Source organism: Malania oleifera, chromosome 8, assembly GCF_029873635.1.
Source record: "Malania oleifera isolate guangnan ecotype guangnan chromosome 8, ASM2987363v1, whole genome shotgun sequence".
Lineage (NCBI taxonomy): Eukaryota > Viridiplantae > Streptophyta > Magnoliopsida > Santalales > Ximeniaceae > Malania > Malania oleifera.
In genome coordinates, this window is record NC_080424.1 from 93,643,828 (window position 1) to 93,665,638 (window position 21,811).

General features: G+C 35.7%; 1 protein-coding gene across 2 annotated transcripts; it reads left to right on the top strand.

Annotated features, from left to right (window-relative positions):
* Positions 1-17,551: 17,551 nt before the first annotated feature.
* Positions 17,552-21,533, top strand: LOC131161924 (type IV inositol polyphosphate 5-phosphatase 11). 2 transcript variants are annotated; one of them, XM_058117955.1, is made up of 8 exons: positions 17,552-17,781; positions 18,006-18,177; positions 18,407-18,537; positions 18,709-18,785; positions 18,950-19,075; positions 19,746-19,933; positions 20,502-20,639; positions 21,092-21,533. In XM_058117955.1, the coding sequence occupies exons 1-8, from the start codon at positions 17,741-17,743 to the stop codon at positions 21,257-21,259; spliced, it is 1,041 nt and encodes a 346-aa protein (XP_057973938.1). In that variant the 5' UTR covers positions 17,552-17,740; the 3' UTR covers positions 21,260-21,533. The 2 variants fall into 2 exon arrangements, with proteins under 2 accessions (XP_057973938.1, XP_057973939.1); XM_058117956.1 differs by having other exon boundaries at positions 17,608-17,781; positions 18,431-18,537.
* The last annotated feature ends 278 nt before the right edge of the window (positions 21,534-21,811 follow it).

Below are 21,811 nucleotides of genomic sequence, written 5' to 3' on the forward strand. Positions count from 1 at the left end.
TTTTTAACGTGGAAAACCCCTCCAATGTGAAGGGTAAAAACCACGGGGTCTATGAGATCCAATAAAATTTCCACTATAATAAAGACAAAAAATCACAGCACTACAATCACCAAAAATTGCTCATAAACTTAAAGCAAAAGGGATTCTCAAAAGAATCGCGATAAAATGAGAATGAGAGGAAAGAAGTCACCCGAACACAGTTACTGTCAATGCTGCAAAAACAGATCTTCCAAAGCTCTGAAATAGATCTCCACCGTCCAGATCGAAGGTCGACGAATCTCAAACGTGCTCTCCAAATTTCAGCAAAATAGGATCACAAAAGACATTCCGATCGTCGAGTTGATGCCTCACACATGGCCACACACACACTGTTTCACGCACAGTTTACAGCACTCAATTTTTTGTTCTCTGTTTGTGTTGTGTCAGCGCCTCACACACAGCCGCACCCTTTAATTTTGCCCTAATGGGCTTTTAGGCACATGAGCTCCTTTTTTTTTTTTTCACTTACTTATGTGGGCTGGACTGGGTTGGACCCAACAAATCTCCCCATCCAGCCCATAAAAGGAAGGAGACATTCATTAAGATTATCAAACAATTTTAGTACTGGCTACCTCGGTACACAACTCAAGCTTTGCACGAGGCACCACCTTTGTCATCATATCAGCAGCATTCTTATCAGTGTGGATCTTCTCAAGTTCATGCAACTTAAAATCCAAAACATCTCGATTCCAATGATATTTCACATCAATATGTTTTGATTTACCATGAAAAGTTGAATTCTTACTGAGATGAATAGCATTTTGGTTATCACAAAATAACACATACCTCTTCCGAGTGAATTCAAGTTCACAAATCAATTTCTTCATCCACAATAACTCTTTATATGCCTCAGTAGCTACAATGAACTTAGCTTCTGTAACGACCCAAATTTTCTAACCATTTTTTTTTTTACTATCAAGCTATATATCATAACTCTGATACCCTGTATATGAATATCTGTCACCATCACGACCTCGAGTGGATGTCGTGGTAACTTGTGCACCCCATGTATATTACCTATGCAGCGAAAACATAAATATCCAAACCATATCCCAAAATACACAATACTAGAGTACTACTGATCCACCTATAAATATATACACACATGTACATCATTTCCCAAAAAAAAAAATCCCAAAAATGCTGAGGGCTCTACTACTCACCCCAAAACTATGCCAACTCAGCCGCCTCCTCTATCTCTGAGTTGGCCCTACACGTCTCTCTAGGTTACCTGAAATGTTCATAATGTTGGGGTGAGACACCTCTTAGTAAGAAGAAACATGTTATATCAGTGTGTGGCATATGAGTTTATACGTAAAACATATCTTTTATTAAAACTATAAATGAGATATCATGCAAAAGTATCTGTACTATAACCCATAGTTATGTCATTTAAAATACAGTAATTCTGAGTTAACTATTCAAACATACTTCTATCTATAATATATAATCTATGTTTTTTGTGTATACTGTATATGTATATAATTCTAAAAACTTTCCTGGATGGTTATATGTCATGATTTAACCCTTTATGACAGGGTTATGCAACCCATAGGCGAGACTAAACACTGGTTGGCCTACAAGTGCTAGTCTAACTGTATTTCTATATATGTATGTAGCATGAAAGGCCCGCTCCACCTGGTCCGGACGCCAGGGAGCCCTTTACTCTACCTGTGGCACAATCGGCATTCAACAACATACTCTATCTGAGACGTATGGTTGCATGTCTATACTGTATAGCTACGGTACCGTGCTCTATAAACTGCTCTGTTCCATCAGGGTTTGATACTATATAATACTATTTGTATATAACATCTATCTGTTTTACCATGATTCTGTATAAATTGTATTGACCATGATGTTGTAATTCTCTGTATTAACCATGACGCTATAATATAACTATATATTTGTATCAACTGTAATTCTGTATGTCATGGTTCTATGCTCTGTATATCGTGGTTTTGTAAAACTCTGTATAATCGTGGTTCTGTAAAACATTGTATATATATGTTTCCATAAAATATGGTATTTCCATGATCCTGTAATCTGAATTTCATAGTACTATATAAACTGCATGTCATAATTTTGTATAAACGTATGAACTATAATTTTGTAAAATACTGCATAGTCATAGCTCTATAAATAAAACTATATAATCTGTATATCGTAATTTTGTGAAAACTATATAATCATAATTCTGTAAATCTGTATAAAATCCTGTAATATTCTAGTATTACTCATGCCACACAGTTAAATAAAACTCATTAATTATAATATGTAATACTGTATAATTTTCATGTTGTGATATGTTAAAAATCATACTCTGTAACTCATAATCAAATATTATGTTTTACTGATAAAATTTCTAATTTGCTATCATAACATATTTTCCTTACCTAATTGACTGGGAAGCCTGACCCAACTTAATCCTTACACCCACAGCCCAAACTCAAAATCCTGTAAAAATATACATTTCCTAAGTCAATTAACCAAAACTCAGAATAATAATAATACTCATATTTTCCCCAGGCTCTCATATCCCATTATATCCATAAAATTCTAATCTACTAATCATTTATCAATGTTACCTGATTTTCTGAGGAACACCTGTTGGGATCCTCAACCCATGCCCGAGGTGTTTGGAACCCTGAAATCACAACACCCTAGTGTAATTTACTCAAACACCAGTATATTTCCATCTTATACAAAATTTGAGTTTAGAAAAGCCTGATAACTATAAAAATCCTAAAATGACCTACTTACCCTAATTTTGGGATGGTGTCTAAACTTCTCAAACTAAAATTCTACTCCGGCTAAGTTGTAGAGAATCTCCCCGGGATCATCGTGGGAGCTTCTGATCATCGAATCAGGGAAAAATAGAGCCAAAAACTTAGGGAGAAGGCAGTGAAACCATAGGTGGAGAGAGAAAGTAAAATGGGAAATAAAATTTCATTAAAAATCTGATTTTGCGAATATATATAGATTGCTGCCATGTGGCTTTGTCGACGAGACATGTGGACTCGTCGACGAAGTGAAGAAGGGAGTTCATAGACGAAGGTGAAGAGCTCGTCGACGAACCAATAAGTCCAAAATACCCCCCTCTCGGTATCTCTTCGTTGAAGAAACATCGAAACTCGTCAACGAACACTACATGGGAGCTCATCGACGAAACCAGGGCGTTCGTCAACGAACTCTACTTTCTCCCCTTTTAATTTTCATTTCTCCTTATTATTTAATTATTATAATTTTCAGGTCTCTACAACTTCTGTAGTGGACAAAGTAACAAATTTCTACAACCTGGAATGCCAAGACATTGCTCCCCCTACAAAGGTAATCAAATAAGCTGAAGTAGATTTCCTCGAGTTTGAATCTCCCGCCAGTTTGAATCTGTATAGCTAATCAGAACAGGTTTGTCAAAACCAAAATAGAGTTTCAAATCAGCTATACCACAGAGATACCTCATAATCCATTTTACGGCATTCCAATGCTCTTTACCTGGACTAGAGAGAAATCTACTAACTACACCAACTGCATGAGCTAAATCTGACCTTGTGCAAACCATGACATACATTAATCTACCAACTGCAGATGCATATGGAACACTTTCCATGTCTCTCTTTTCTTCATCATTAGAAGGATACTATGTACTACTTAACTTAAAATGTGTAGTAAGAGGAGTACTAACCACTTTGGCTTTCTCCATGTGAAACCATTGAAGTACCTTCTCAATATACTTTTCCTAAGATAGCCATAACTTCTTAGCACTTCTGTCACATGAGATTCTCATGCCAAGAATTTGTTTCGCTAGTCCCAAGTCTTTCATGGCAAAAGACTTGCTCAACACATGCTTTAACATGTCAATTCTAGAAACATTGTGACCAATAATGAGCATGTCATCAACATAAAGCAACAAAATAATGAAATCAACATTAGAGAATTTTCGAACAAATACACAATGGTATGAAGTCCTCTTCCTGTAGCCTTGTTGAACCATGATAAACTCGAACTTCTTATACCACTGTCTAGGAGCTTGTTTTAGGCCATATAAGTTCTTCTTCAATCTGCAAACATAATTCTCCTTACCCTTCACCACAAATCCCTCAGGCTAGTTCATATAAATTTCTTCCTTAAGATCGCCATAGAGGAAAGTAGTTTTCACATCCATCTGCTCAACCTCCAAATCAAGACTAATAGTCAAGGCTAAAACAACACAGATTGACGACATTTTCACTATCGGTGAGAAAATCTCCCCAAAATCAATCCTCTTTTTCTGATTGAAGCCTTTGACAACTAATCTAACTTTGTACCGTGGGAGTGAAGAATTCTTTTCTTGTTTTAATCTATAGACCCACTGATTTTTCCAAGCTCTCTTACCTTTAGGTAATTTTACCAGCTCAAAAGTGTGGTTTTTATGCAAAGATTTCATTTCATCTTCCATTTCACTAAATCATTGTTGATTTTGCTCACTTTCAATGGCTTCTTCATAACACTCTCGTTATCCTTGATTAGTTTGAAGAACCTTCTCATCTATAGGATATCTCGTGGAGGGTTGTCAGTCTCTGGTAGGCCTCCTAAGTGAAGCTGTAAATGGTTCAATAGTCGAAGTACCTTCCTCATCAATAGTGTCATGATCTTCCACCACATTATCATTCTGAACATCTGCCATTGTATCATACTAATTGTCAATCTCATCTGTATCAAGAAAATTTTCAAAAGGAATTGGATCCAAGTCAACTGAGCCATCACTATCCTGAAACTGAGAATTTTTTTGTCTTGCCAATGTCTTCAATGGTTTGATCCTCCATGAAGACTGCATCACGGATTTTCACAAATTTCTTTTCCACTAGATCATAAAACCTGTAACCAAACTCATCCTGACCATACCTAATAAAAATGCATTGCCTTGCCTTGACATCTAACTTGGACCTTTCATGTTTAGGCACATGAACAAAGGCTTTGCAAGCAAACACACGTAGATGGTCATAGAAAACACCCTTCCCATACCAGATATGTCATGGACATTAGTCTGCAGCACAACAGTAGGAGACAAGTTAATTACATGAACAACAGTATATAATGCCTTATCCCAAAATGATCTAGGTAGTTTTGCTTCTGAAAGCAAACATATGACTCTCTCTTCCAAAGTTTTGTTCATCCTTTCTGCTAAACCATTCAACTGAGGAGTCTTAGGAGGTGTCTTCTGATGTCGGATGCCCTGTTGTCTACTGTACACATCAAATAGACCACAATACTCACCACCATTATCAGTGCGAATACATTTTATCTTCTTTCTTGTCTCTCTCTCAACTAAAGCCTGAAAATCTTTAAACATATCAAGCACCTAATCTTTGGATTTCAGAACATAAACCCAGAGTTTTCATGAATGATCATAAAAAAAAAGTAACAAAATAAAGTGCACCACAAAGTGTCCTTACCTTCATTGGGCCACAAACATCTGAATGACTCAACTCAAATAACTCTATTTTTCTGGAAGGATGATGACTTTTAAATGAAACCCTTTTCTGCTTCCTAGCCAAACAGTGAACAAATCTTTTTAGTTTTGCACTATTTAAACCTGACAGAAAATTCTTCTTGGCCAAGCAATCAAGTCATTTCTCACTTATGTGACTGAGTCGCTTGTGCCATAACTCTGATGTGCTATCACTATCAACTGCATTCACAAAATTCAAGCAAATAGAAGCATTCATAAAATATAAATTAGAAAATTTGTTACCTCAGCCCATAATTAAATTTCCTCTAGTAAGTATCCATTGTCCATTACCAAAGAAGTTGCAATATCCATCATCATCAAGTCTTCCAGCAGAGATCAAATGCAGACGAACACTAGGAGCATGCCTGACATTATTGGGTAACAATTCTGTTTCATTGTTGGTCTTTAAGCAGACAGTTCCAGTGCCAACTATCGGTACCACAACATCGTTTCTCATCTTCAAAACTCCAAAGTCACTGAAAGTATATAAATTGAAGAAATCCTTCCTTGATGTCACGTGGAAAGAGGCACCGCTGTCAACCACCCAACTAATTTCATTATAGGCAATACTAATTACATTATCATCATAAGCAAGAACCAAATCATCTCCAACAGTAGTGGCGACACGATTATTATTATCCTGATCCTTCTTTTCTTGCTTGTCACTGTTGCTTTTATTTTCTCTCTTCCACTTGTAACAGTACTTCTTGATATGACCATTTTTACCACAATAATGACACTTAAAATTTTTAAATCTTGACCTTGACTTGCTTTTACTTTTACTTCTACCCTGTTGACCTTATAGGTCACACCCGATTTTGATTATGACAAATACTCCAGCATTTAATGGTTGCCAAGTTTGTGTGCAGGTTCTTATTGGCAAATACTCATATAATGGCATGCGGCAACCTGAAGTAAAGCCTGAAGACCCTGAAGATTATTTATTGTTGTAATTTATATTATTTGGGTCTGTAATAATTTATATCGGTCTGTAATAATCTCTGCATGTCATGCATGTAGGTTTTGTAAGCTCAAAATAACCATAGAACGACCATAGGAACCAAATGACCTTAGGGTACCATTCGGTTGACCGACATCAGATTTTTGGGACTATCTCAAAACAGCCTTAGTAAGACCATAATATGACTCTAGGTTCCAACACTCACACATATATCATACAAAATATAGGTGTGTTAAAAATGTGCTTAAATTGAATATTTCTAAGGAAATTGAGGGAGCTCGGGTGACCGAACCCCAGGAGTTCAAAACTCCTCAGGCACACGAACTGTTGAGAAGTCAACAATTGACTTGGGCTCTCGGGTGACCGAACTATTTTGGCCGTACTATCCACGGGTGCCTGAACCCCTTGAAAGGTACTCCTTACCAACTCGAGCAACAGAGCCATTTAGTGCAAATTGGGCCCCGGGCGACTAGACACACGAGTTCAGGCAATCAACCCTATGACCGGACATTGGAAGTTACGAACAAAGGCTACTGACTTTGATTTGGGTTGCCGAAGCATGACACAGGCAACTAAACCTATTTAAATACCTTTTATTACTGTGTCTATTCGGGCGACCGAACCATGGTTCAACCACCCGAACCTAGGCGAGTTAAAATTAATTTAACTGCAGTAAAAATTGGTTAAGTTGGGTTAATGGTGTTTTAACTATTTGAAACTTTTTTAATAATTCCCAACAAGTCCCAAATGGTTATAATTTTACTCCTGCCTATAAATATAGGCTCATTTGCAAAGATTAGAGAAGAATTAGCAAGTTCATTAGCCAAAACTCTCTCTTTTCAAAATACACTCTTTGACCAAATACTCTCAAATCTTCACTTCCTTGATATATTCTAAGATTGTGAGAGCATATTTAGAGTGCTTGTGATTGATAGACTTTCTAGAAACTCCCACTTGTGTGATTGATTGTGCTAATTTTTTTGGGGAGTTTAGCTTAGGTTTATCCCACAAATTTTCATATTATAAATCTTATGTTGGGATAAACTAAGTGAGCTTAGGATATTTGCATTATTATTGCAAGTGTCCAATAGCTTGGATTTTTGTTGTGCAAAGATTTTTCAAACAAGCAAAATATTTTCAAACTAGTATTGTGCTTATTTCATTGAGGAAAATCTTCTTGAACTAGTTTGATTATCTGATTCATATCTTTGGAATATTGATTTGCTACTAAATTGTGTTTTGCTTAGATTCCAAGATACTGCTTGTTTTGAACGCTCTTGAGCATATCACTCATTATACCATATTGAGTGTTGTTAGCACAACTATTTGCATCACTGAGCTTACATGACCTATATTGTTGATGTGTATGTGATTGCGCCTATTGAGTACATATCTGCTTTACATGAAAGCATAATCATTGTACCATTTGATTGAGCAAATCTATTGTATTTCCAGGCGTGACCTGAGGGGGCAGTAATCCAGCTCGGTAAGGATTGTGTAAAGGTTGGGGTCAGCCCTGTGAATTTGACCTAGGGCCTTCTTTGCTCCGCAAGGAGAGTTTGTAAAGGTTGAGGTCAACCCTGTGCTAATTGACCTGATTGTATTAGGTGCCTCTCCATCTATTAAGTGAGCATTAGTGGAATCCTCGCGCTTGCGAGCTAAAGGCGGAGACATAGGCAAAGTTGGTCGAACCCTGATAACATATCGTATGTGCACTATTTATCTTTCTGCATTTTATATTCTTGCACATGTATGTTATAGTTGGTGAATACTATGCATGATTTTAATTTCCGCACCTTATACTTACCTGCACATTTGGAACTACATAGACACATCCTAAGTTGTGAATGTATTGCTACTATTTAGGTCAAACCTAGGAAAACGTTTTAACTTTTAATTCACCCCCCCCCCCCCTTTTAGGAATACACTAAGGCTAACATACCCCTTTCATTTTTGTATTGGCTTCTCCCCCTATCTTCTGTAACAAGTACCTGAGTATTATTTGTACCAATTTCTTTCCTTCTGGTCTCTTCATTAAACAAGCTATCCTTAACAAACGATAGGGTCAACACACCGTTTGAGGCTGAGTTGCTAAAAGATACTACAAGAGTTTCCCAACTATCTGAAAAAGAACTTAATTGCAATAAAACTTGTAGTTCATCATCTAAAATTATCTTCATGTTGGTTCATTGGTTCACCAAATTATGGAAATCACTCAAATGCTCAGTAACAAAATTTTCTTCTTTAAGCAAAAGCTTTGTTGTGAACAGTTTTTCTCTCATAAAGACTCTCCAACTTCTTCCAAAGTATTTGGGCATTTTTCACTTGAGCCACATAATGAAAAAAACTATTATCCACCCACTATATGATTATGCCAACTGCTTTCCTATGCATTTTCTTCCAATAAGCTTCAGTTTGTTTTTCTGGCTTATCGCTACCCAGCTCAATCGGATCAAATAAATCCTTACAATAAAGAATATCCTCCATCTTTGGTTTCCAAATTGAATAATTTGAAGCTGTGAGCTTGCATATAGTACCTACATTGTCTTTGTCTTCAATATTTTATATCAACCAAGCTCTGATGCCACTTGTTAGAAAAGTAACAAGACAATTAGCATGTTGGCCTAACAAGGCTTTTCAATCTTATTTTGATGATAACAAATGAAGGATATTTTTAACATGTGTTGATCATGAGTGTGGTTTTCAATCTTGTTTTGATGATAACAAATGAAGGATATTTTTAACATGTGTTGTTGAGTGACTTTATTTCAGGATTAAGTAAAACCACACTCATGATCATGGAAGCAAGCTGGAAATTAAAGAAAACTTCTCAAAATATTGAAGCAATAAAAAACAAATGAAAAGTTAAAAGGCTTAGTGGGACATGAAGTAAAGCTGAACCTCAAGAAACTTGAAGACTTAGAGGTAAATGAGTTCATGTTTAGAAAGATATTTGTAAGTACTTCAATCCAATACTGTTTAAATATATGAAACTCTTTAGGATCAAAAGACTTAGAGACCATCTCTTAAACAAACCCTTGAAAATGATTTTGAAAAAGTTGTATTTGAGTTTTTCAAAATAAACTAAAGTTTAAAAATAAAAAATGAAAATATTTACAAAAGAATGGTCTGCATGTATAGAATTAGAACTCTGGTATATTTTGTTAAGGTTATTTTATTATTTTCCACTATGTGAATGGTATCAGAGATGCATGTCGATCTCATAACACTTCAGGCCCAACGTGGCGGGTCCGGGGCATTACATAACCTGTTTCTTTTGACAATCCTCCGCTCTACAAACATTTGAATTTTCAAGCTCAGATTTTACAAAAAATCATCACATATAATATACTTCCTCAAGTTAGGTCACACGCGTATATCTCATATGCGGACTGCTTTGAACTAGGATTAGTCAGCCGACTGACACCTAGTATGTCTAGCTGACTAACCATTTTTGAACTAAGTTCAGTCAGCCGACTAACTATTTATTGAAATAATTTTTGAACAGATAGAATGTTGTCAGTTGCCTGTCCAGCTGACGGACCTGCACAAAATTTGATCTAGTTGATTGAGTTAGCCAACTAACTCCACTGAGATTTTGAAATTCAAACTAAACGGGAAGTTTTGCAAAATTAATGCTAGAATTTCAAATCTTTTGTGAAATTGACCAAACACTCCAAGTCAACTTAGTAAATAGGAAATTCTTCCACAAAAGAGTCTATAAATACCTCCCTTACTCAATGAAAATACACACTCAAGCAATACAAAGTATTCTACATTCATATTCTCGTAAATCCATACGTGCTTACACTCTTGCTGGGAGAACTCTAAGAAATTGTTGGTTGATCAAAAGCCTTGGTTCTAATTTGCAACTAAGTTTTCTCTATCTATAAGAAAGAACCTTTGGTGACATCTAAATCTTGAGTTTCATATTTTCTATTTAGTATTTGCTTTGAAGTATATTAGGTGCTCTAACTTGTACAAATTTGCTCTTTTTTGAGAGTGTTCTTGTACACTGATTCTTACTTCATTTAGTAGTTCTTTGATGATTCAAGATTGATTTGGATTGTTGGACCAAGCGTGGGCTATCGCTTGGAGAGGTTTCTCTCCCTAAAAAATAGGTTATTTGTAATGGTTTTGTTCCACCCAGAAAGGAACAGGTATAGTAGAATCCTTAAATGGTTTGCCTAAGGCGAGGACGTAGGCTAAGGATAAGCCAAATCTCGTAAAAACAACGGTGTCACTCTCTTTCCCTTATTCTCTTTAAATTCGAGCAAAAAATATAAGCATTATGGATATTGTAATTCTCTCAATCATAAAAACAACGCGTATTGGAAATTAAATAAATCAAAGCTTAATTTGTTCTTGGGTTTGCAGAAACAGAAAGGGAGTACGTTGGTTAATCAATATTTTGTGGAAACCTTAAGGGAGTACGTTGATTGGTTAACAACCCAAAACCTATTAACTAAAGGTTTATTTGAATTCTAATTCCGGAAAGAGTGATTGGATATTATTTTGATTATCAATTGAAAGGCAAATTGCATTCTCTATAGCGCTTACATATTCATATACACAGGGCTGCAAACAATCAAGCCAAATATTGCCCAAAAAAAATAAAATTGCAAAGCATATATTGATTGGTTACTTATATTGTGGTTGATTGGTTTAAGTAGATGATTGATTGTTTATTTGTGTTGTGGTTGTGGATTGAATAAAAGACTTAAGCCTTTGTGTGATTACTAAAAGAAGTCAAGAAATCTTTGAAAGAATTATAAAAGTTTAAGAATTCATAAAAGAATTTAAAAGAAATTTTAATAACCCAATTCACCCCACTCTTGGGGCTACACCTTAGTTTTCATATCACAATATATAGATAAATCTTTCCCAAAAATTAAATGTGTGACAATCAAAATAACCAACCAATAATAATAGTAAATCACACACCACAAAATGAACACCACGATTTTTAACGTGGAAAACCCCTCCAATGTGAAAGGTAAAAACTACGGGGTCTATGAGACCCAATAAAATTTCCATTATAATAGAGGCAAAAAATCACAACAATACAATCACCAAAAATTGCTCAAAAAATTAAAGCAAAAAAGGATTCCCAAAAGAATCGCGATAAAATAAGAATGAGTAGAAAGAAGTCACCCGAACACAGTTACTGTCAATGCTGCAAAATTAGGTCTTCCAAAGCTCTGAAACAGATCTCCACCATCTAGATTGAAGGTCGACGAATCTCGAATGTGCTCTCCAAATTTTAGCAAAATCGGATCACAAAAGATCTTCTGATTGTCGAGTTGATGGCTCACACACGACCACACACACACTGTTTCATGCATAGTTTGCAACGCTCATTTTTTTTTTTCTCTGTGTGTTTTGTATTGGCGCCTCACACACAGTCGCACCCTTTAATTTTGCCCTAATGGGCTTTCAGGCACATAGGCTCTTTTTTTATTTATTTATTTACTTACCTACTTATGTGGGTTGGACTGGGTTGGACCCAATATTGTTCCCATACTTTGTCCCCTCCATACTTGTGCCCCCCATGCTTTGTTCTCATGCTTTGTCCTCCCCTCCCCCCCCCCCCCCTCTCCATGCTTTGTCCCCTCATGCTAAGTCTATATATACCCTTCTCATTGTAAGAATAAAGGGAATAGAGTTGAAGTTGAATATTGAAGAAGCATTGTTTTGTTTGAGCTTGTAAAGCTTATTCCTCTCCTAATGAGTGAGTAGTGTGAGGTTAGGGTGTTCTCTCTGGAGATCAAGTGATGAGAGACCTCTATCCAGCAACTCCATCTTCATCTCTTCCCTCTCACGGCCTCCCTCAACACCACACGGTCACCACAACATACACCCCCATGTCCACTCTTTCTTTATTGCATTGTTGTGTTCATTTTGGTGACTCAAAGCTTGTACGAAAGGACTTAAGGTGTGGTTTATCTCATGTTGAACAATGTCAAAGTCATCTAAACCATTCTCTTGGTAACTCAGTACTTGTGTTGAATCTTTGTTATATTTTGTGAACCTTCATTGTTAGATTAAAACCACATCTTTAAACAATTGAATCCATAGATTGCAACATTAGTACTTGCTAGCTTTAAATCAATTAGATGAATATTAGTTTGTTAACATAGAACTTATATTCTTGAATCTTTGAAATAACAAATTTTCAGCATATAACGTGATTCCTTTGTAAACGAATCAATTGAGACTTATTTTCTGGACAAACATATACACCTTTTCAAAATACAACAATATGTGAAATTAAACCTGGAAAAATGGATAAAAATCCGTTAATCTGACCCGCATCTGATCCATTTTAACCGACTTATCATCAACCGCTTGCTAAATGAGTCGAATATGATTTTTAATTTTCATATCCGCCTCCTTAGCGGGTCGGGTCGGGTCGGTTTTATCCGGTGGATATCCGCCAAACCACTTAAAAATCCACAACTAATAACCCATAAAAGCTCAAGCCCAGCAGCCCGCCCAAGTATGGAAATAGCGAAATGGGAAAGCCCAGTGCGGTAGTGCCCACTGCCCACACGGCCCACGCTCGCCACATATTGGCATTTGGCACGCACGGACAAGCCCACTGCCCACACCACACGGCCTGAGTCACCTGATGGCCACAAGCAGCCCCTTACCCCCCTCTCAAATCTTAACCAGATTCCTATTAGGGTTTCATTTTCATCCTGAGTTCCTGACCTTGAAAGTTTCATCCTTTTCAGTTTCCAGCTGCGCAGCCACATCCCACGAGTCCACGACGTCGGGTCGACAGCGATTCCCATTGCTGTGGCTGACTGCCACCCATAGCCACGATCACGACTCACAAGCCACCATTCCCTCGCGGCCTCGCCGACGCCCAGTCTTCCTTTGCAGCTTGCAGTTTCTGTTCGTCCAGTCATCTTCGTCTCTCGCCCAGTCGCCAGCCACTCGACCTTGCCCAGACTGCCCAGTCTTCCTTTACGGCTTGTAGGCCTCGCCCAATCTTCCTTTGCAGCTTGCAGGTTCTTAATATTGCATAATTTGCATATGTACAATTTTTTCATTTTTTTCATTGTTTCATTTTTTTTCATTGCGTATTATTTGAAATATAAATTAAAATTTCATTGTTTCCATAACCAATGGCTAGTTGGTTATAATGTAGAATATGTAAAACATCAAATAATTTTTATTTATTAAAACACTCTTCTATAAATATTTGTTAAACAATAAAAAATACAATATTAGAATAACAAATTTACACATAAAAATAATTTTCTTGCAGTGCAAAAATATAAAATAAATTAAAATAATTAATTAATTTTATAATTTTCTGCTTCAAGATGAATTTAATCCTTCGCTGGCCAATGAAAACATTTAATCCCATTTCATAATTTTTTGTAGTGCATTACAAGGATTTGGAAAAAAAATGTCTCAGTCAATCGCCAATTCAATTGATCAAAATGATGAAATGAGTGAAGAAGAAGTTCAGTTGCCAGATTCATCAAACACAGAACCTACAAAAGAAACAACTCCACAGGTAAAAAGAGCGAGGAAAAAAACATCTAGTATTTGGACAGATTTTGAGTTGATTGAAAGTGGAGATAAACAATATGCCCAATGTAAGTATTGTCCTAAGAAATATTTCTACCATAGTAAGAACTCTGGGACATCAAACTTACATTGTCATACAAAAAAATGCATGAGAAAGAAAAATAATGATTTGAAACAAATGCTAATGAGTCAAGGTGATGGAAAGTTGTCTCTGCGTACACGAAAACTTGATCAAGTTGTACAACGTAGGAAGTTGGCAATGGCAATTGTGAGACACAATTTGCCATTTTCTTTTGTTGAGTATGAAGGAATTCATGAATGGGCTTTAGAATTAAATCCAGAGACAAAATTTGTGACACGAAATACTGCAAAAGCTGATATTATGAGGGTTTTTTTCAAGGAAAAAGAGCACATTTGTGAGCTTTTATTGAATAATTCTAGTAGAATTTCTCTTACTTCAGACTTATGGACTTCGTTAAATACTGATGGCTATTTATGTTTAACTGCACATTTTGTGGATAAAAATTGGAAGCTTCAGAAGAAAGTATTGAGTTTTTCAAGCATGTCTCCTCCACACACTGGTCTAGCACTTAGTAACAAAGTCATGGACTTATTGGTGAATTGGGGTATAGACAAGAAGCTATTTTCCATAACATTGGACAATGCTACATCCAATGATTGTTTTGTAGAGTATTTGAAGTCTAATTTGAACTTGAAAAATGCTTTGGTAAGGGAAGGAAAATTTTTTCATGTTCGCTGTTGCACTCACATATTAAATCTCATTGTCCAAGATGACCTAAAATTATCTCATTTCGCTGTGAAAAAATACGAGATTATGTCAAATATGTGAAGCATTCACAACATCGAAAGTTTAGATTTCATGAATGTTGTGAAAAGGTGAGAGTGCCACGTGTGAGAGGATTTCACCAAGATTGTCCTACTAGGTGGAATTCTACTTATATGATGTTTGAAAGTACTTTATACTATAGAGATGCTATTTGCCAATTTAGGTTTAGTGAGGAGAACTTCAAGTTTTTCCCAAACGATGATGAATGGAAGGAAATTGAGAAAATTGCTAGTTTCTTGAAGGTTTTTTATGACTTGACAAATCATTTTTCTAGGACATCTTATCCAACTGCAAATTTATACTTTCAAGGAGTATGGAAGGTACAAGTAACTTTACTTAATGTGGCAGTGGGTGATGATGTCTTTTTAAGGAATGTGGCTACTCAAATGTAAGGGAAATTTGACAAATACTGGTCAGATTATAGTAAAATTTTGGCAATGGCTGTTATTTTGGATCCTCGTTTCAAGATACAATTTGTATCTTTTTGTTTAAAAGAAGTGCAACCAACGTCTTGGAAAGATCATAAACAACATCCAGCGTGAGATGCATTCACTTTTTGATGAGTATGTGAAACACCACTCCCCTTCAACTTCTAAGAAAATGCCTTCCTTTGAAGCAACTATTAGTCATGATCGTGGTCATATGACACCTATTGCAACATCAGTTGATATGACACTAAAAGTAAGATTTTTTTTAAGTACAAATTTTATTTTACTTTTATTATACATCTATAGAATTTTTATATTTCTATTGTTATATATTTGTTTTTAGGGTTTTAAAGCTTTTGCTAAAGAAGATGAAGAAGCTCCAATGTCAAAACTAGAAATGTTTTTTAGAGAGAGGATGGTAGATTGTGATAAAGAATTAGATATTTTGGACTTTTGGAGGAGTCATGAATATAGGATTTTTTCTCGAATGGCAAGAGATATCTTATCAATTCCAATATCAACTGTTGCATCGGAATCAGCATTTAGTATTGGAGGAAAAGTGACAAATATGTCATGTAGTTCTCTTACGTCTGATAATGCTGAAACTATCATTTTAACTCGTGATTGGTTGTATAGTCGAGGAGGTATGCTTATTTAATTACATTTCTATGTTATTATAATTACTATGTATTATGCAATATTTATTTATTTATTTATATTTTGAATTTTGAATGCAGTTAAAGATTTTGTAGATAAGGAAGAACTTACTGAAGATATTGCTCAAGCTGAAAGAGCAGGTCGTACCTCATCTAGTGTATCATCTTACTCTGTTTGACTTTATTTGAATATTACTATACTAGCACAGGTTGTGCAGCTAGTGCTTCTATTTATCTTTGAAAATTATGTAGTCAATAAATTATTGTTTATTTGTTGTTTTAACTTGTACTGTTGAATAAATTATTTGTAAGTTTTTTTCTAGTTTGATAACTTGTAACTTTTGAGATGCTAATTAATAAGTTCAATTTATGTTATTCGATTCATAACTTAAATTATATTTTGAATTCTTTCATGATAGGCACACGAGGAGAAGAAGATGAAAGTTTTGATGTCACAAATGAAAGCATTTCAATTAATTCAAGGCATTCAAATGATTTTGAAGTTATTTGAAGGATGGATTGAGATTTTTTTTTAAGTTTATTGATTGTTTTATTTTGGGAGATTCACACGATTTGACAATAGTTGTATTTAAAGAAACTCACATGCTGTAAGAATAATTATAATGTTTAGATTTTAGACTCACACGAATCACACAGTTTGAGTTTTTATTTTGAGTTGAATTGAGATTAATTTATTATGTTTTATGGCTTACAGTTTTACTTGCATGAATTAAGAGTTGTTAATTAGTATAAATGATTGAATGATTAATATAGTTACTAAAAAAGTTAATACACAAACTAATTGCAAGTTATCGTATACAATTTAAATTATTATGATAAAAATAAATTATTAATAAAATTATATTTGAGAATGGCGGATTATCTGCCCATCCGTCATGAATTATCCGACCCGAAATCGCCTAATCCGCCACTTAAACAAGTCGAATATGGATTATGATTTTTTTACCCGATAATCCTCCTTATCCGTCACGGATAAATCGACCCGATCCGCTTTGCCAGGTTTATGTGAAATGAAACATGTTTTATGGTGTTTATATTTAGTTAATTGAATTTTTAATTTAAAGTGTTTTAATTATATGTACTTGTGTGAGGATTGAATCGTAGGATATAGATCAACCAATCCCACCCTACATCATAATCAAATATATGTTTAATTTTAATGGATTTTCATGTGGGGAAATGGATAGATAGCTATGTGGTAGATGGAAGCCGTACTTACTGAATGGGGAACGGGAAGTCCTTCTCCAAGTTTGATTGCAACTTGTCATGCCAGCTATTTGTCAAAGCATACATGCACCATGCCACCATCCAATTACCTAACTCCTCCACAATTACAAGCTATTCCTCCAACCTCAAGACATGCACATATCTATTTGTGTACGTGTGGATTTGTTGACTTTCTTATTGTTTGACTTGTTAGCTTCTCCTGCCTTAGCTGCAACTTCACCGCCAAAAGACCAAATTCCACCCCCCACTCTCTCTCTCTCTCTCTCTCTCTCTCTCTCTCTCTCTCTCTCTCTCTCTCTCTATATATATATATATATATATATATAGAGCAAATTTAAGTCTAAAAGTCAATGGTTAATTTGCCTCTATCTTCTTCGCTCCCGCTCCAGAACTTTAATTTCCCCCTTCTGCTATCACTATATGTTAAACAATTTCAGTCTAGTTCATATGTCAAAATATTAAACTTGATTACGCATAGCGAATATATCCAATTCTGCTGGTAAATCATATAGCTAGCAAGGAAGAATGGGAATTTCCTTCAGCAACCTTTTGGCTGCTGCTGAATGGTACGCATACTTTTCTCCATCAAGTTTCTTACAAATCATTGCCCCCTCTTTAATTAATTTGGTGCATGTGCTTATCGACGGATCATGCTTTGTTTTTGTTTTTGTTTTTGTGTTTTCTGAAAGGCAATTAATTGAGAAAAAGTGCTTTTACTGTATTGTTTTTTGTTTGTTTTTTGGGGTTGATCGAGAATATATTATGGATCATTTTCTTAATTAATTTACAGGAGAAGACCCAATAAGTTGAAGCCGAAGCCAATGGGCTCCATGACGATGATCAGCAACCATGCCGCAACTCATCACGAAGGGATCAGGACTGTTGATGCCGATAACCTCTGCGACTTCTCCAGCGGTTCAGATCTTTGCATTTGTATGGTCACTTGGAATATGAATGGGCAGGTAATTTAAAAGTTTAATCGTAATTAATCATTTTATCAACGTACATGATCGAGCGTATTAATTAATTCTATAATAAAACATATTTACAACTATCCATTTTTCTTCATCATCATGCATGCATATGCATATATAAATGCCTAGTTGATTAATTAACACGTATATCGAAATATGGCAATCAATTAATTGTTTTTGTTTTGTGATTGATGCATTAATTGATGGATATATGAAGGTGTGCTATGATGATTTGGAACAGCTAGTAGGGAGGAACCGCAAGTTCCATATTTTGGTGGTGGGTTTGCAAGAGGTACCTCGAAGGAACCTTTCCAGACTATTGCAGGCAGCCCTAATCGAAACTCACATGTACGCACTACATACCTTACTTTGGAAATTCTTCATCTCTAATCTCTTCTCACTAATATTATTTTCTCAACGTTAATAATTTCCCATGGTCCAGTTAAATATTTCTTTGCGTCATATCCTTTCACTTAACTAATTGATAATTTTCTTTTTTATTCAATAAAAATGATGCAGCCTGTTGGGAAAAGCAATAATGCAATCTCTGCAGCTGTACGTGTTTGGACAGAAGAACTCGGAGTCCTTCATCAGAGGTACTTAGCTTTTACCAATTTATCAAACATTCATTTTTTCTGTAAAATTAATTAACATGCATGCATGCATGTGGGCATGTCAATTTCGTTTTTTAAAAATTAATTTTTCTGTCCAATATATTAATAGTTATTTTATTCAATAATTAATTAATTAATTAATTTAGAGCTAAAGGTGGACAAGCATGCAGTGGGGGGATTGGGGGGGCTCATAAGGAGAAAGAAAGGGGCAGTGGCCATCAGCATCAACTACAAGGGCATCCGAATGCTGTTCATCTCTTGTCATCTCTCTGGTAAGTCTTCTGTCTGGCTTTCCTCGATAATTTTAATAGATATTGTTGGGATTTGTGGAGCCTAGTTATGTTTAATCCGGATGATGACCCGACTTGAATTAATGAAGCGTGGTTTTTAATGAAAGATTTTAATCCTAAGTCTTCGATCTATGGACTAAGCGGCCCAAGCCGTACTCATGGGGTCCCGAGGGCGTTGCTCTCGGGAAAATTTTTGGACCCGTTTTATAGCTCATTACTATGCGCAGGATGTAAAATTATTATTTTTGGTTATTAGGGTTGGTCGTTGTTTTTGTGAGAGAGATGCAATTTCTAAGAGAGGGCCACACTCTGTAATTTTCCCTAATAATAATGAAATCCCTACAACTTTATGGACGTAGACAAATTACCGAACCACGTAAATACGTGTGATTGATTTTCTTTGGCATGTATTTTCTCTATTTTGTTTCTCATAGGATTTGGAAATTTCGTGTTAATTCCATACCGATATTGTAATATTACACAATAACTAATTAGTAGTTTTTAAAAAAGTAATTTAAAAAAAAAAAAAAAAAAGTAATTTAGGATCGAGGTAGTATATACAATTTGCACTCTTGCAAAAATACCATGCATTAGCATTTCACCTTTATTTTTTATCGTCAACATTTGTAACGCGTTCTCGTCACGCGTGCAGCTCATGCCCGCAATGTAGGGGAGAGGAATTCTCAGTGCAGACACATATCCCACTCCCTCTTCTCCAAGAATCAGAACCCCTATGCAAGGCCGGCCCAGATCACCGTTTGGCTGGGAGATTTAAACTACAGAATAGAGGGTATTGACACACATCCGGTCAGAAATCTGATAAACAGAGATCTTCATGCGGTAATTAAGCTAGCTTCATACATATTACATATCTGCTGAAATAGATGGCAGAAATTTTTCTCTTCCGACTAGTTTACCCAATTGCATTAGAGACGTTTCATCTCGAATCTGATATTAAACGTAATCAGTGGCCTATTTCCCTCTTCCCGGAAAACTTTATTTGGCTTGAACAAAGATCCAGGGAAACAAGCCATGCCAACCGGCATGCAGATAAAACCTCACTATCAAAGTCTAATTACAGTTATAAAAGTATATATGGATTGTGGAACTGTTTATGGAGAAATATGTATGGAGATGTTTATGATCAAATATTAATTCTAAAATAGACACTAGACAGCTTTTATGCAATTTCTGAAAACTTCTTCTTGGTATTGTAGAATGGGCGCACACTAGTATTCCTTTGAAACCCCGCATCTTATTCTTCAAGTGCACAAAAGATGACATTTCACGGGCACTGTTTGTCACTAGCATTCTGCTCTGGAGCTGCCATTCTAAATTTTTTTATTATCAATATCCATGTTATGAATTTAGCGATGAGGATTTGTTGCTTTACCTATAACAATTGCAGCTGCTCACCAGCAAGGACCAACTCTTGCAAGAGGCTGAAAGCGGACAGATCTTCAATGGATATTGCGAGGGAACACTGGCATTTAAACCAACGTACAAGTATAATGTGGGAAGTAGCAACTACGACACGAGTTACAAGGTGCCAATGTTGTCACAGGCTAATTATTTGAAACATGCATGATTTAGGCTTCCAGAACTATTCAACAGATTAAGCGTCGAGTAAAATTCAGTAAATTGCCGATAAATATAATATTCCACAGAATCTACCATGCTGTTTAGGTAAGAATTTAAAATTGAATTTGGATGTGGGGAAAGCGGGAAAGCCGGAGAGGCACTGATGGCTAGTTAAGCTGCCATCTCAAAATAATTCAAGAACTTCATAAATAACACTTGGCATCTTCTTGCACTATTCAAGGCACGTGGAGAGCAAAATTATCAACAAGGACGGATAATAGACGTTAATTGTGCATATGAAAAATGTCATTTCCAATTCAAAATTTCAACATTGTGGACTGCCACAAATTCCCCGAAGTTGTTTATATGTCATAGTCTAAATCTGCCTGCCATGCGTTGTATGTTTCTTCTTTGCAGGTGAGAGTGCCTTCATGGACAGATCGGATCTTGTTCAAGCTAGAAGACTTTGACAAAATCAGTGCAGCTTTACATTCCTATGAATCGATTGATGGCATTTACAGTTCTGATCATAAACCAGTGAAAGCCCACCTCTGCTTGAAAGTTAAAACCATCATCACCCATTAGCAAGCCACAGGTTTCCCTGGATCACACTAACCACCCTACACTCCTTTCATCCATTCTAATCCAGCTAGGTCCAAAAAAATACAACCCTTCTTTGAATTATTTTTGCCATGTACAGGATCTAGTACTGTAATTAGCAACAATAGATTGAGAACTGATGTAGAAATTTTTTTGTGTATTATGAAGAGTATTTTTTTTATGTAATGCTCAGATAATTCTTTTGTAAAAGCTGTAAGAAATTTTATATGCTGTTTTTTGTTAAACACAGGATCCTTAATTATCATGATCTTCACATATGCATGTTAACTTTGATGCAGAAATAAAAGAAACCATAATATATAAGTATATTGGGATCATTCATGGTGTATTCAAACCGAGAAGAACACTCGTAGAAACCGTAGAAATCGTTTCTCTCGCTTCACCCCGATTTCTTTTCTATACTTCACCAGATTTTATGAGAGTAGGGCTGATGAACAAAACGCAAAGATAGAGAGAAGACAATTCTTATATCTCTTTTCTTTACGTTCTATTACCATATAGAATGTTATTACTTTA